General features: G+C 51.7%; 2 protein-coding genes across 51 annotated transcripts in view; one reads left to right on the top strand and one right to left on the bottom strand.

The window, feature by feature from the left end:
* Positions 1-14,353, top strand: part of LOC130534578 (ankyrin-3-like) — a 79,547-nt gene that overhangs the window by 28,711 nt on the left and 36,483 nt on the right. For 9 of the 50 annotated variants that reach the window (XM_057048899.1, XM_057048952.1, XM_057048998.1 and 6 more), the window contains exons 1-4: positions 1,257-3,651; positions 13,262-13,363; positions 13,456-13,554; positions 13,690-13,791. In XM_057048899.1, coding sequence (XP_056904879.1) covers positions 3,532-3,651; positions 13,262-13,363; positions 13,456-13,554; positions 13,690-13,791 — 423 coding nt within the window. In that variant the 5' untranslated portion in view covers positions 1,257-3,531. Of the gene's footprint in view, positions 1-1,251; positions 3,652-10,422; positions 10,543-13,261; positions 13,364-13,455; positions 13,555-13,689; positions 13,792-14,353 lie in introns of those variants that run through there. The other 41 variants (XM_057049098.1, XM_057048980.1, XM_057049038.1 and 38 more) reach the window with 25 other exon arrangements.
* Positions 8,735-9,960, bottom strand: LOC130534796 (microfibril-associated glycoprotein 4-like). The gene is made up of 5 exons (XM_057049355.1): positions 9,802-9,960; positions 9,534-9,731; positions 9,333-9,429; positions 9,083-9,250; positions 8,735-9,002 (listed from the first exon to the last, which is right to left on the bottom strand). The coding sequence occupies exons 1-5, from the start codon at positions 9,814-9,816 to the stop codon at positions 8,752-8,754; spliced, it is 729 nt and encodes a 242-aa protein (XP_056905335.1). The 5' UTR covers positions 9,817-9,960; the 3' UTR covers positions 8,735-8,751.

Raw genomic sequence — 14,353 nt, 5'->3', positions numbered from 1 at the left:
TGATCTGAGATGGAAAACTGAAAAATTCAATATCCCTGAAAGATGCTTTTAGCAATGTCTGTTTCTGGACCTGCCTCGTCCGTGAGTGTGTGCGCGCACACACACACACACACACAGGACTGTTTGTGGGGCTGTCTGTGTCCTTACATCTGTAATCACAGAGAGAATAAAGCAGCTGATGATGCCACCAGAACGTGTGTGTGTGTGTGTGTGTGTGTGTGTGTGTGTGTGTGTGTGTGCTGTTCTTTGTGATAAGCCTCCAGGACTCACAGCTTTACTGAGTGTTCCTACATGATAAGAAACGAACGCTCTGATCGAGGTTATCAGGCAGAAATCACCGATAAATGGTGACATGGAACCAGCACAGTCTTGGATCGTCAGTGTTTGTGGTATTAGCCGGTATTAGCCGCGAAACACCGCTACGTTCATGTCCAGTGAATCGGTTTGAGCTAATGGTGGTTTAGTCACATGCTGAGTTCAGATCTGCTGCTGCTGCCGGTTCCCAAAGGACCGAAAAACTGACAGGAACATTTTTAAAGCTCCACTTTTTCATTTTAAGCCTTGTCAAAAGGACTAAACAATGTCCATATCTCAGAGAAGCAACACAAAAATCATTGATTTTGTGCTCGGAGAATGAAAACCGACCTTGAGACGTAGATTTTCAAACATCTGATCCGTCGCGTCTCTCTGCTCGTTGCTCCCACCTAGTGGCCAAAAGAGGAACTCCACCCTGTTCACATACGGGTGACGTCATTCACCCGTGTGATCATTTATAAACGACATTTTTAGGCCCTTCCGTTTTAATAATCCATGTTTGATTTGATTGACCTATAGATATGATGGGACTTGTCCTGAACAGTATATATATATTGGTTAATGTAGAGATTAGTGTTTAACACTGTGATGCACCAGCCAGTCCTGAACGTTACTGAAGATAAAACAGAGGAAATGGTTGAAACCGGTGCCTCAGAAAGGGAGAACTTGACTTGGAATAACCATAGTGAACCAGTAGAGGGAGCCATAGACTGCAGAAACTTGACTGGATTATTGTAAATATACATCCTCTTTGTATATTCCATTTGATTTCTATTTGATTTTATCTTATTTTTCTCTGAGTGCTCTTGTTGCTGTTGTTGCACTGTAAATTTCCCCGTGTGGGACAATAAAGGATCTGAATCTGAATCTGAATCATAGAAACACCGGAGCTAAAATGTTGCTTTCTTTTTTTTTCCTCTCGGATATTTTGGGCTTTTTCAGACACGTGACCAATAACAGCTTTGACATTTCTCAGTTACGAGCGATCCTTTACACATATGCATACATATACAAAGCAATTATAGCCGACTGAATGTGGAACAAGTCAATTGAAGTGCTAGAATTTAGATCTGCTCTTATTTTTCTGGAGGCCGTCGGTTCGGTGCGGGTTCAGGTGGTGGAATGAGCAGAACTGAGACAAAGAGCCAGAGAGGCTGGAGAAAAGGGAGCAGGTGATGTTAGAGGACTGTCTGCTCCTGACCCACATGTCGGCGTGCCGAGGTTATTCCCAGGTGCTCGTTATCTGTGACGCCAAGGAAAAGGGTGGCGTTGGAACGAGCCGGGTTGTTAAGGAAACGCCGCCAGAGACGCCAACTCATGAAACCCACCAGACCTAATCTTCCCCGATGCTGCTTTTAAACCTCACTTTCTGCCTCTAAGTCCATTTTCAGCGTCTTCCAAAGCTGGCGCTTCAGGTTTTAATCTCCTCTTAAAGATGTAGATAATGGGGGATTATTCCGATAAGTCCGAGCCGGATGGCTCCGGAATGATGACTTATTACAGCGCAGTTTTGGGATTGGCCTCACGCTGCAATCATGGCACAGCTAACGGGTGCTTTAGCGTGCGCGCTGCTTCAGAGCGCACGGTTTGGCCGCTGTCCTGCCTTCCTGGACGGATCGGCACTGAGCGGTCACGTCTTATAGTTCTAGAACAGATTTGACAGGATTATCTCCAACATTCAGGTCAGATTCTTGATACCTCGCCATTTTCTCCTGCAATTGTTGCTCGGTGGGGTTCTTAAAGATGGTGTGTGTTGGTGTGTGTTGGTGTGCTGTGTGTCTCTTTGTTGTTGTCATTTTTGGACCCCCGTTTCCTCTCGGCCAATTACAGCTCGCTCACCTCCCAGGCAGCCAATCACAAGCCTGCTCAGCTGTCACATGACCCGAGCTGGCTCCCGTCTCCTCACCCATGTTATTATTCACAGGCTGCAGTGTGCTGACGTCGTGCAACACACACACACGCACACACACACACACACACACACACATTAAGCTTGTTTAATTAAATACACTGAGAGAATCACAGGAACTTTGTGTGATTCTGGCTTGATCAAATCATTTTGTGCTGCCTTTATTTAAAACATACTAATTTTTTTTTGTTGTTGCTGGAGGCGAAATCCTTCTTCATTCATTCCGATGTTGCAGATCGTTGCTGCGTTTTTGGAAGTATCTAAAGCATCAGCGGCGCCCCCTTAAGGTTCCCCGACATATGAGAGTGATGAATAATGGAAGAGCGTCTTAATAATTGATTTGTTCGCGCACGGCAACCTTACGTGCACCTTTCTTTATGCCTAAAAATCCTTTTTTTTTTACCTCTTTAGCAGCAGCTCCCTTCAGGGCAGCAGTTATTAGCACCAAAGGCTTTCAAGGAAGTGCTTCTAAAGTCATTTTAATGAGCTAATGAATCAATAATTGAGCTACTTTCTCCTGTAGTTTCATCTGAAGTTGCAGATTGAGGCTTAATTTGCTGTACTCGATGTTAAACGCTCTTCATTTTCATCAAAACTGACTGTAAGGAAAATAACTTTTACATGGGTGTGCACGCGCGTGCACGTGCACGTGCGCGGTAGCGTCCCTCCCCTGCCTCCCTCTCCATCTCCCTGTTATAACCAGCTGGTACGGAGCAGAGGTATCCATCCAATCCGACTCCCTCCCTTCTTTCTGCTGTCCCAGCTGCTCTCTCTGCCCCCCCCACCCCCCCACCCCTCCTCCTTTCTCCCCCCTCCCACCTCCACCTCCTCTCTCAACCTCCCCTCCACTGTCATTTCCACCCCGTTCGCGTGTCCCTGCGAGACGTCTCGGGCCGAGCGTGTAGGATGGCTCAGCCCTCAGGTGCGGGCGGCGCACGCTGGGAACCAGTCGAGCGGACGTCAGGACCAGTTGGACCCCCCCAGGAGGCGGAGGAGGCGGCCGGAGCATGAGCCCCTTCCCGGACCTCCAGATTTTTGGAGCTTCTCTCGTGTTCCTCCAGCTGTTTTTGTAGGTTCTGTTTTTGCCTTCGAGCCGTGCAGGAGTAATGGACCTGGAGATAAGGAAGGAATAAAAGGCTGATCCTCTCATAGCCGCCAGGTCCTCCCCCCTCCACAAAAGTGCCACCAAGTGCAGCAGGAACAATAAGATAATTAGGAGCTGAGAGGGAGAGACTCCGGTCCTCCCATCCCTCCTCCTCCTCCTCTTCCTCCTTCCCACCTGTGAGGATTAATCGCAGCAGAGAAGCATGGCGCAAGCCGCCTCGCAGCTGAAGAAGAGAGCAGCCGAGGACCTCAACGCAGCAGAGGACAAGGAGAAGGAGAAGAAGAAGAATAGGAAGCGTGCAGCACGGGAGCTGAAGAAAAAGGTAGAGAGGGCGCGATGGGGGGGGGGCTGAGAGGAGAGGAGGCTGGGTCTGGGTCGAGGTGCTTCTAGGTTTGTCATGATGCAGTGGCCCAACACACACGCACACACACATAGTGCTTTATAGCTGTTATTTCCCCTTTTCTTATCAGTTCACGCTCTCTAGTTATCCATCTTTTTTCAGTATTCCCAACGGGATCACCCTGCACATCAGCGTGTGTGTGCGTGTGTGTACGTGTGTGTGTGTGTGTGTGTGCGCATAAGAGAGAGAAAGTGTTTCTAATGGTTGGAGTTGACACATACTTCCTCTTTAAATCATAACATCTCGGACTATTGTCATCCAAACTCTTTTGTTCTGGTATCCATCTTTGAGGAACGTTGGTGTGTGTGTGTGTGCGGCGCGTGTGTCCACCCCACCACCCCATCCATAACTTCTTCATGCCATCACACACTCCCCCCCCCCCCTCAATTGTTCTGGCAGTATATATTGTGACGCGTGAGTTGTGTGAACCTGCACCAGAGCCAAAAACATCAGCAGTCACACCCTGCGGTTGCTCTGGGCTGCTGTGTGTGTGTGTGTGTGTGTGTGTGTGTGTGTGTGTGTGTCTGTGTGTGTCTGTGTGTGTCTGTGTGTGTTGTGTGTGTGTGTGTGTGTGTGTGTGAGAGAGTGAGTAATTGTGCAAGGACAAAGTTAAGACATCGCTCAGTACATCTGACTGGTGATCAATAATCACTGATTTCAGTGACGTTGTTTGATGATTCAGCTGATGTTGACGCAGCATTGAGTGTTTGGATAACGTGTGTGTGTGTGTGTGTGTGTGTGTGTGTGTGTGTGTGTGTGTGTGTGTGTGTGTGTGTGTGTCTTGCTGTGATTGCTGAAAATAATTAGTGTTTCCCAGGTGTGTCCCGCTGACATTTGTCCTTGTGCGTGTGGCGAGGACGCGTGCCGGCCGGCCTCGGGCCGTCCTCGTTCTGGGCGTGGCCACCTGTCGCCAGCGCCCTTGACCTCGTTAGCATCAAGGTCAAAAGTGGTTGGGAGGTCGCAGGACGTCAGGCCGGCTCGCTGCGAGGTATCGATGCAACGGTTCCCAGCGTAGACCTTCTCTGGGGGCGTTTTTGTTGTCATGGAAATGACGACTGGGATCAGGGATCAGGGCCCTGCAGGATCTTCAGGTTGGGACATTTGAGCAATGCTACAATAATGGTCGTGGGAAGACTTGTCCCCAGGCTTGTCCCCAGGCTTGTCCCCAGGCTTGTCCCCAGACTTGTCCCCAGACTTGTCCCCAGGCTTGTCCCCAGACTTGTCCCCAGACTTGTCCCCAGACTTTTCCCCAGGCTTGTCCCCAGACCAGCGAACCGACCACTTGTGGTTTCCTGGGAAAACCCAACAGGTGACGCCAACGTGTTGCTGTCAGACCTGTTTTCGAGGTGACATCAGCAGTTTGCTGGCGTCCTCGGCGTGCCGCCACGGGGACAGTACCGTCTGTCCTGGGCCCGCTCCAGGTAAAGCTATACCACTGTCTACCCGGGCCGGGGCGCCACGCAGCAGGAGTCTCCCTCCCCGCTCGGATCAAATGGCCTCACCTCAGTTAGCTTTTGGTCCCGTCCTCGTGTTCCCTCGCTACGTTCTGGTCCAGTTGTATTTTGCTTTACTTTAAAGTATGGGTATCTGTTCGGTGCTGGTCGGGGGGGTTCAGAGTCTCATTTAGCGTCAGACATTATCTGTTTTCCTGGTGTCGTACTGGCAGTTTGCCATCCACAAATGTCTCCCAGGAATGTCCGGCGCTCCGTCCAGCACGTGTCCGACACCACATGCACTATCAACGCCACTCAGACGGTATCGCCGCGCTCCTTCCATTAAAGCCATTAGCGTCGTGCTTCAGCTTCAATTTGACGTGCGTGTCAGCCTTTCATGGCGAGAGCGCACGAGCAACGTGCGTGCTCTGCTGCAGTCTGTCCTGTTTCCCGATCGGCCGGTAAATTCGTTACGAGCTGACTAATACCTGCTAGCTTCCCCGGCGTGCTGACGACGCAGATCAGCTATGCTAACATTGGGCGCTAATCAGCAAATGTCAGGATGCTAACGCAGACCGAAGCTAATCGATACACTCTTGGCTAGTAAACAAACCCAATAAAGGCTGACAAAGGTCATTTATGGGGCGTTTTGATTGGTCTAAAAAGGGATCAGCCTGTTTTTAAAGACATTAATAGCAGAAAGGGGATTAAGATGAGAATAGGGAAACGCTTTTGCTGAGGTTTATTTTTGGGACTGACTCGATTCTTTCTACTTCTGTTCTGCTCCCCCCCCCCCCCCCACCCGTCCCTCATCTCGCTGCCTTTCTTTCAATGCCTCCCCCATCCTGGTGTCATCTGGCAGAGGCTTGTATTGTTCTGCTGCACTTCTCTTTATGTGATTCTCTCTCTCTTTCACACTCTCTCTCCGTCACACACACACACACACACACACACACACACACACACACTCTCGCGGGTCCCCTGTGACCACACAATTGTCCCACATTAATCCCCTGACACTAATTTAGGCCAAAATTCACATGAAGCTTCTCGTCCGTCAGACGGCTCCTGTCTCTTTGTTCCTGAGATTCCTCAGATTTGATATAAATTCAGCCCTTACAGTGACATTATCACCATTATTCTTTGCCTTTCTTGAGTCACATTTCTAGATTTTGTAGATTGGAAGGAATTAAAGATTTTGCTTGTTTTGTTTCTGGGGAAATTTTCCAGTTTTCTCTTGCCAGAAAGCTGAAATTTACGTAACAGTCATGAAAATAGTGGCTCCAGCGACTCAAATACAGCAAAAGATCCTTGATCAAGCGCTGGAGGTGCCCCCCCCCCCCCCCCGCACAGAAAAATAGGAGTTTTCTTTGTTTTTAACAACATCTGAGGGAGCTTTAAGCGCTTTAAGCTCGTCTGCTGCTAGCGTGGCGTCGCGCCGTGCTGCTGAATCTAGGAGAACTTCCGACCTCCTTGGAAGATCTTTCAGTTGAATTCAAAGCCCAAAGTCTGGGGGGGGGGGGACGCAGGGCTGGTGCAGAGCCTCCATAACCTCAGGAATGAGATGAGAAGAGAAGCAGAGAGGGTTCAGGAAGTGCAGGGAGGTGGAAGAGGGTGAGGATGCTGCTGGGCCTTTTATCCTTCCTCCCTCTGCTCTAAAGTGGAAAATTGATGCTCAGAACTGGGACGGTCCTTCCACTTACGCACACGCCCACGCACGCTTTCATACCGGCCGATCCCCGTTCCAGCGAACGCGGCGCTTCTCGCTTCCCAATTTCCACGTGGGAAGATTAGCGTGGGCTCTGCAGAATGAGGAGGAATCGAATTCCCCCCTGTTCGTCTGCAGTTTTCCTGGGGTCCCTCAGGGCGGGATTAACGCAGCTCCCAGTAAACAAAACCTCATCGGCGTTGAGGCGCCAGAAGTTTCCCACCACTTTTCCTTTGATGCTTCCGATTCGCTACTTCCTCCGTCGCAGATGCTTTGAATTCTGCATTTCTCAGACATCAAAGGCCGGGACGGCTGCTCTCATTAAATATTGATTAGCTGGGCTCCTGGAAACAAGTGATGTCACGATGTTTGTCTGCACCGCTGGAGGTGCGGAGGTCCACCCGCCAGGGTCACGTTCTGGGGGGGGGGGTCTGTGGGGCTCCGCTGTGCTGCAGCACGCTTGATTATTTTTAAGGTTCTTCATGTTGCGGCCTGTGGGAGTTCTGCCGTTACGCAACACCTGCAGCCCCTGGAAGAACGCGGTTCTGCCCCCTCGCTCTGCATCCTCCCTGCTCTCTTTATGCTGCTGCAGCGGCGAATCGGCCAATTCTATACGTTAAAAACGGCAGTTTAAGCTCTGCGGGCTTTCGCGGTGGCGTTCCGGCCCGCGAAAATGGGAAATGTTCCTTAGGATTGTCGCCCGTGCAGCTAAAGTGCTGCATTGATTTTCCCAGCGACGCCTTAATGGCCTCGATCGCTCTCCTCCTCCTCCTCCTCCTCGGTTGTCTGTACTCAGCTTTATCACATCAGTGCACGCGCCGTCGGGGCTGTAGCGCTCGTTAGCCAACGCTAACAGGAAGAATTGTTGTTTTGGGCCCAGCTGTGTCCCACCGCAGTCCTTTCGAACGTGCGTGAGGATGCTGGTGACGTTCGTGTGGCCGCTAGCGCCTGGTTTGATGCACATACGTGACACAGGCAGGCGCGCAGCAGCACCGTGACGACCGTCCAGCAGCTGCAGCAGAGCAGCATCGTCGGCCGTCGCCCAATGAGGCGTGAGAGCGGCAGAGCTGCCAGCGGGCGGGGGGGGCGGGGGGGATGCTGACGGACGGGTTTAAGGGAGGAGGCGGCGATGCACATCATCCGTCTGACGGCGCCGAAACCTCTGATATTTAAGGCTTCATCGCAGGGCCGAGTTCTGACTCGGAGCGGCCGGTTCCTCCTCTTTTCCAGCGAATACTGAGACTGCAGTGGCCAAACAGCCAATCAGAGTGCAGCATTCCCTCTGTCCCTCACTCACACAAATCTATCCCTCTCCCTCCCTCTCTCTCTCCTCTCTCTCTCTCTCTCTCTCTCTCTCTCTCTCTCTCTCTTTCACACACACACTCTTCCTACAGCTAACTGCAGCCGGTGCAATACCACCAACATACCACTAGGGGGCACAACCTGGAAATTATTGACATGTATCCAGACCGTCTGCAGTGTGTGTGTGTGTGTGTGTGTGTGTGTGTGTGTGTGTGTGTGTGTGTGTGTGTGTGTGTGTGGCATACGTCTCTATATTTAGTCATATACTCATCCTACCACCTGGTGTAGCTTTATTGTCCTAAATCCTGCTCCAGGTGCTCCGGATCATCCGGCCTCTATACGTCCCACACCGGAGCAATGCAGCAAATTCAAGAGTTTCCTGTTGCCATGGCAACCCCCGCGCCCTATAAATATATAATTATATATATCATATAAAACGCGGGTTGTGTGTGTGTGTGTTTGTGTCCTACTTCCAGTTTGTAAATAGATACAACCCCCCCACCCCTCAAATTTTCAAACGATCAATTTCAAGAATAAGAAGAAAAAAAAAAAGCTGCGCAGCTTCAAACGAGTTTGCTTTTATTCCGCAACGGGTCTGATCTTCATCACGATGGTTTTTAGGGAGTACTCCAGCCCCCTAAAGCTCCTCCACTGCGCGCCATGTGCCGGCGGCGACGGCCCCCAGGTGTAGATCCCGTTGGGGTTGGCGCCGAAGCAGTTGTAATACCAGAACGCTCCGTAGGCCAGCTGGGCGCAGTTGGACTCGTGGGTGTCCTGGTCTTTGTCGATGGTTGTGAATTTCATCCCGTTGTGTCCGCTCAAAGAGTCTCCTGTGGGAAGAGAGACGGAGCGTTTAAGGCTGGGGCGGGGAATCTGGCGGCCACGACGGCGGCGGCGGCGGAGAGCGCACCCGCCGCCCCCTTCACGAAGCTCCCCAGGCTGAGCTTGTATCCCTCCGCCTCCGGACCGACAGAGAAGGAGGAGTAATGGGCGAAGACGTTCTGGCCGTCAAAGTCCTCCATGTCCACCTTCAGCTCGTACTTCTTGGCCTGTGTGAGGAGGTGCATGGTCTCCAGGCCTGCAGGACAAACACGGAGACGCTTCTTACCCCCCGAGCCAGGACACGCACCCCCCAAAGCAGCTAGCATAAATGGCCGCACCGAGCCAGTACTCTCCGGCGGCGCTGCCAAATCCTCGTTTGTAGTGATCCCACTTCATGTAGAAGTTGACTGTCCCGTCCTGCCTCCGCTGGATCACCTGTGGACATCTCAACATTCGCTAATTCAGTTCCAGCCCTCCCCCCACGTCACATGTGCATTAGCAGGAAGCTAGCTATGCTAACAACCCCTTGACCTGCTCACCGTCCACTTCTCTGGGGAGGTGTCGATGCGGTCCGGGCTCATGTCGCAGTACACCTGCACCGGCGAGGTGGGGCCCGCCGGGTAGATGGCGTACACGCCGCTCTGGCCCCAGCCGGCTTTGTACACGTCGCTGCAGTCTGTGGGCAGCGGCGACGGCCGAGCCACCGCCGTGAGCAGCGCGGCGAGCACGACCCTGAGCTGGAGCGGTTAGAGAGGCATTGAGCGAGCACGCCGGGCGGCGTTGGAACGCTGCGCTGTACTTACGCACCATCGTTCCTTCCATCGTGGAGGCGGCGAATCGTTTGGATCAGACCGAAGCTTCCCGTGAGGACGAGTGTGTCCCGGGAACCGTCTCTGTCCTCAAATCGTCCCCCTGTTGCATCAGTCTGTGTTTCCCCTCCGTCAATAAGTAACGTGGTGTTGATTCAGTGCACCTGTACCTCAAACAAGCATCAGGTGACTTCCCGCTCCAGGCAGGGAAGGACAGACTGAACTGGGACCAGTTTAGGAATGGTTTAATCCAGGCTGTGTGTGTGTGTGTGTGTGTGTGTGTGTGTGTCTCCCATTTCTAAGGAATTGACCTCTGACCTCTTGAACCATGTGGACAGGAAGTGGTGAATGGTGTACAGTGAAAAAAAGTACAGAAACTTAGAAACTTTCTCTTTGCGCACACACACACCACACACACACACACACACCACACGCACACAGACACTGTAGCACCGTTTGGCCCTCTGATCCCATGTTACTCCGGAGAGACTTGGTTCTGGATTAGCCCCCCTCCCCCCCTGCTCTGGACTTTCTCTCTTCACGCCAGGTATTTTTAGCGGTGACATAAGCCCCCCCCCACACACACACACACACACACAGAGCGTCCCTCCGCCCCCCCTCTCCTCTCTTGCCCCCATCCCTCTCTTCCTGGTTCCAGTGACGGAGCTCAGGTTCCTCACTCGGAGCTGCGGGGCTGAGCAGCATGGCAGTGGAGGAGGCGGCGGAATATTTGTCTGAAGTAAGTTTTAACTGTTGGCGGTGAAGTTTCCCCGACCCCCCGACCCCCCACCCCCTCCTCGGTTTAATTTGTTTTTTTACTAACAGGATTTGGAGGATTTCAGAGCAGGGGGATGGGGGGGGAGGTTAGCGGTGCTGCAGCAGCTATCCAGAGACGGGACGGTGAGGTGTTGCTGCTGCTGCACCACTGCTGCAGTGTGTGTGTGTGTGTGCGTGTGCGTGTGTGTGTGTGTGTGAATTACTTTTGTTTGAAGCGTTCTAAACGATGTGCTGAGACCTCCGAGGCATCTTTCCGTGGATCCAGTACGGGGCAGCAAATAGAAGCACCTGACCTTGGCCAGGGGTGCGAAGCTCTGCGCGTGTGTGTGTGTGTGTGTGTGTGTGTGTGGAGCCACTGGATCCACGTGAGTGATGATTCCAGCTTGAGCTGTGATTTAAAGACTCGACGGTGCGGAGGAGACCTGGAATCCTTTGATCTTAGAGGGATTTTCAGGGATCCAAACATCTCGGAGCGTTTTCAGGCGTCTCCGTTAGCCACCGTAGCGTCCCGTGCTGCGGCGCACGGACCCGCTCAGAGGGTAATCAACAGAGCGACGGTGTGGCGGGGTTGTGTGTGCGCGCGTGCGTGCGTGCGTGAGCGTCTGTAGGTTCCGACACATTTAGCGTTTGTTTGGAAGCGTCTGCTGTGACCCTGTGAGCTGTAGGACACACAGGAAGGGTGACGTCGGCGTTCCCGACCAGCTCTGCAGAGCGGCTCTGCACATTTCATCTATTCCTGGAGACAAATGTCCTCCGTGGCCGTGCACGTGTACAGTACATGCATGTCGTGCGCTGCACGCCGGCTGTGTGACCACATGCAGGCTGTGGTTTAGCTGATCCAGAACCAGAACCGGAAAGGCTGCAGTTCAGCTACATTAGCAGTGGGAAACGCACTGATAGCAGTTGGTTTGTTTACGTGTGTGTGTGTGTGTGTGTGTGTGTGTGTGTGTGTGTGTGTGTGTGTGTGTGTGAGACCAGTTTAAGCCTCGCTCCTGTTCCAAATCACCATCTAAAGCAGGACAACAGCAGTCTGCAGACTCCAGTTCTGGGACTAGAAAACATGGAAATATTAGACCTTAAAGATAAGAACAGCCTGGTAATAAACTCCTAATTCATGTTTATAACACCCTGAGTGGAGGCTGTTCCAGCCGCGGTGAAGAGTGTGACTCTGCCTTAAACTGGATAATTCCCTGAGTTATGCCTGCTGGCATCGAGGATCCGACTGGTGGGAAATGCACCAGCCTGATTACAATCACGTCCTTCTCTCCGTTAGCATCCGAGTTTGAGCTTCGCGAATGGCTGATCTGAGTGCGCTCCAGATGCTCCAGGTCAACCGTTCTGGATCTCTTTTAATGGGATCGAGTGTTTTGTATCAGGGAATGACGCTGTTCTGGCAGGAGGAGGGAGGAAGTAACGTATTTCTGGAGAAATCCTCCACAAACGTTCAGCCTGGTGTGTCAGGGAGGCCCACATGGACGCTGACACTGGCCTGTGTGTGTGTGTGGTGTGTGTGTGTGTGTGTGTGTGTGTGTGTGTGTGTGTGTGTGTGTGTGAGCCCTCCCATTCAGAAAGTGGGAAGTGAGCTCATCCATCAGCTTTAGGCAACAATCTCTTTGCAATAACAGAGTTTACGCAACAGCGAGCATGACGGTATTTTCTTTGACGCCGCACGGCGCCGACGCTAACTTTATTCCCCTCCCGCCTGTCGTGTTTCTGACCATCGGGATTGATGAATGAATCCATGGTGCGTAAAATAAACTCATCGGCGACACCGAGCGCCTCGATGCTGAATATAAACCTCAAATCCAGGAGTTTTAAAATCATCATTTAAAAACACACTACACTAGCATAGCAGCACTAGCATAGCAGCATGTAAAGGGGCGGGGCTTAAAGCTAGCATGGCTCTGTGTGGCGTGCTCGATGGGAATATTACTGACCCTGTAGCAGATGTTAGCATTAGCTCTTTTGCTAATGTCACAGCTTGTATTCTTGATCTCTAATCAGGGAGTTGCTCATTCTGTGGGGACCAAATGTTGTGTGTGTGTGTGGGGGGGGGTATAACGCCTGTGTTAGGCTCAACATATCCCATAATGCATTGAGAAAAGCAGCGTGGAAGCGAAATTATTAAGGTAAATAAACAAGCAACCGGCGAGTGTGTTGAAGTTAGTAAATCAGTAACAAATTTAAAGCTCGGCAGGACACATGATAGTGTTAATAAGGGGTCACGGGAGCAGGTCTCTCCCCGGCGTGTGTGTGTGTGTGCGTGCACGTGTGCGTGCGTGCACGTGTGTATTTCTGTTCAAATATGTGGGTGTGGCAGGCTGCTAAGTGCTGCAGTGTGAAATCGGAGCTGGAGAGCCTCCGTCCTTCCTCCTGTTCCAACTGTCGCTCTGCACAATCCAGAGCCCGTACACACACACACACACACACACACACACACACACACACACACACGCACACACACACACACACACACACACACACACACAGATTCTTTAGCTCGCTGATCTCGGCTTCACCGCGATAAAGCCAATATTTCGGCGTGGCCAACCGATGCTGCTGCTGCTGCTGTTTTGTTGCACTTTAATTAAGAATAAATCCATTTTCGCACGACTGTCGTGCAAATGCGGAGTGACTCGGGCGACTCAACCTCGTCTTTTCTGTCCGTCGCCCTCCTGCAGACGGATGTCAACGCTTGTTATCTGCGTTCCGCCCGGGCCGGGAACCTGGAGAAGACCTTGGACTACCTGAAGAACGGCGTGGACATCAACATCTGCAACCAGGTAAGCGATAACCGCCCGCAGCACTTCCTGGGATTGCATCACTTCCTGGGATTGCATCACTTCCTGGGATTACAGCTGCCTTTTCCCCTCAGAATGGTCTGAACGCGCTTCATCTGGCCTCCAAAGAGGGTCATGTGGAAGTGGTGGCGGAGCTCATCAAGCTGGGCGCCAACGTGGACGCCGCCACCAAGGTGTGTGTGTGTGTGTGTGTGTGTGTGTGTGTGTGTGTGTGTGTGTGTGTGTGTGTGTTGCTCACTTCGGATTCATTTCATTACAGTTTTTAACTTAAAAAGCTCTAACTCTGTCTTCCTTTCTCCTCTGGAGAGCAGAAAGGGAACACAGCCCTCCACATAGCGTCGCTCGCCGGACAGACGGACGTGGTCAAGAAGCTCGTCACCCACCACGCCAACGTAAACGCACAGTCTCAGGTAAGAACGCACGCGCGTTGTCATCATTTGGATTGCATTTGCTCACTTTAACACACACTCTTCCTCTTGACCCTGTGAATATGAAGCAAAGGTGCCCCCACAAGCATAGCAAAACATCAAACATCTTTACTATAAATACGAGCACACAGGGCCCATCTGCTGGTGTGTGTGCTGCGTCAGCAACACTGTGGTGCTTCCTGACACACACACACACACACACACTCCTGGTCACCAAAGCTACCAGAGCAATGTTAAAGCTTTGCTTTATCACGTGCACTAAATAACATTTGGAAATCGTAATATTTGTAATTTTCCTTTAGTGGTGACACAGAGGTGCTTCGTTAAATCTGACATCTAGTTTGAGATGATTTTTATCTGCCAGAATGAGGGATTTTACGCAGTTTTGTGTCCTTGGCTCTGTTTACCAAGAGGAGGGCTGCTGAAGTGGTTTTTGGACCCTGGTGTTGCTATGGCGACGCCCAGAGCCCTGTGCAGAGCTCTTATCTTCAGAGTTGCGCAGTGCGAGGTGTCTACGGAGGTGACAGGAAGTACTTCCTGAAAC

This window comes from Takifugu flavidus, chromosome 1 (assembly GCF_003711565.1).
Source record: "Takifugu flavidus isolate HTHZ2018 chromosome 1, ASM371156v2, whole genome shotgun sequence".
NCBI classification, from domain to species: Eukaryota; Metazoa; Chordata; class Actinopteri; order Tetraodontiformes; family Tetraodontidae; genus Takifugu; species Takifugu flavidus.
This window is presented reverse-complemented; position numbering and strand designations above follow the sequence as displayed.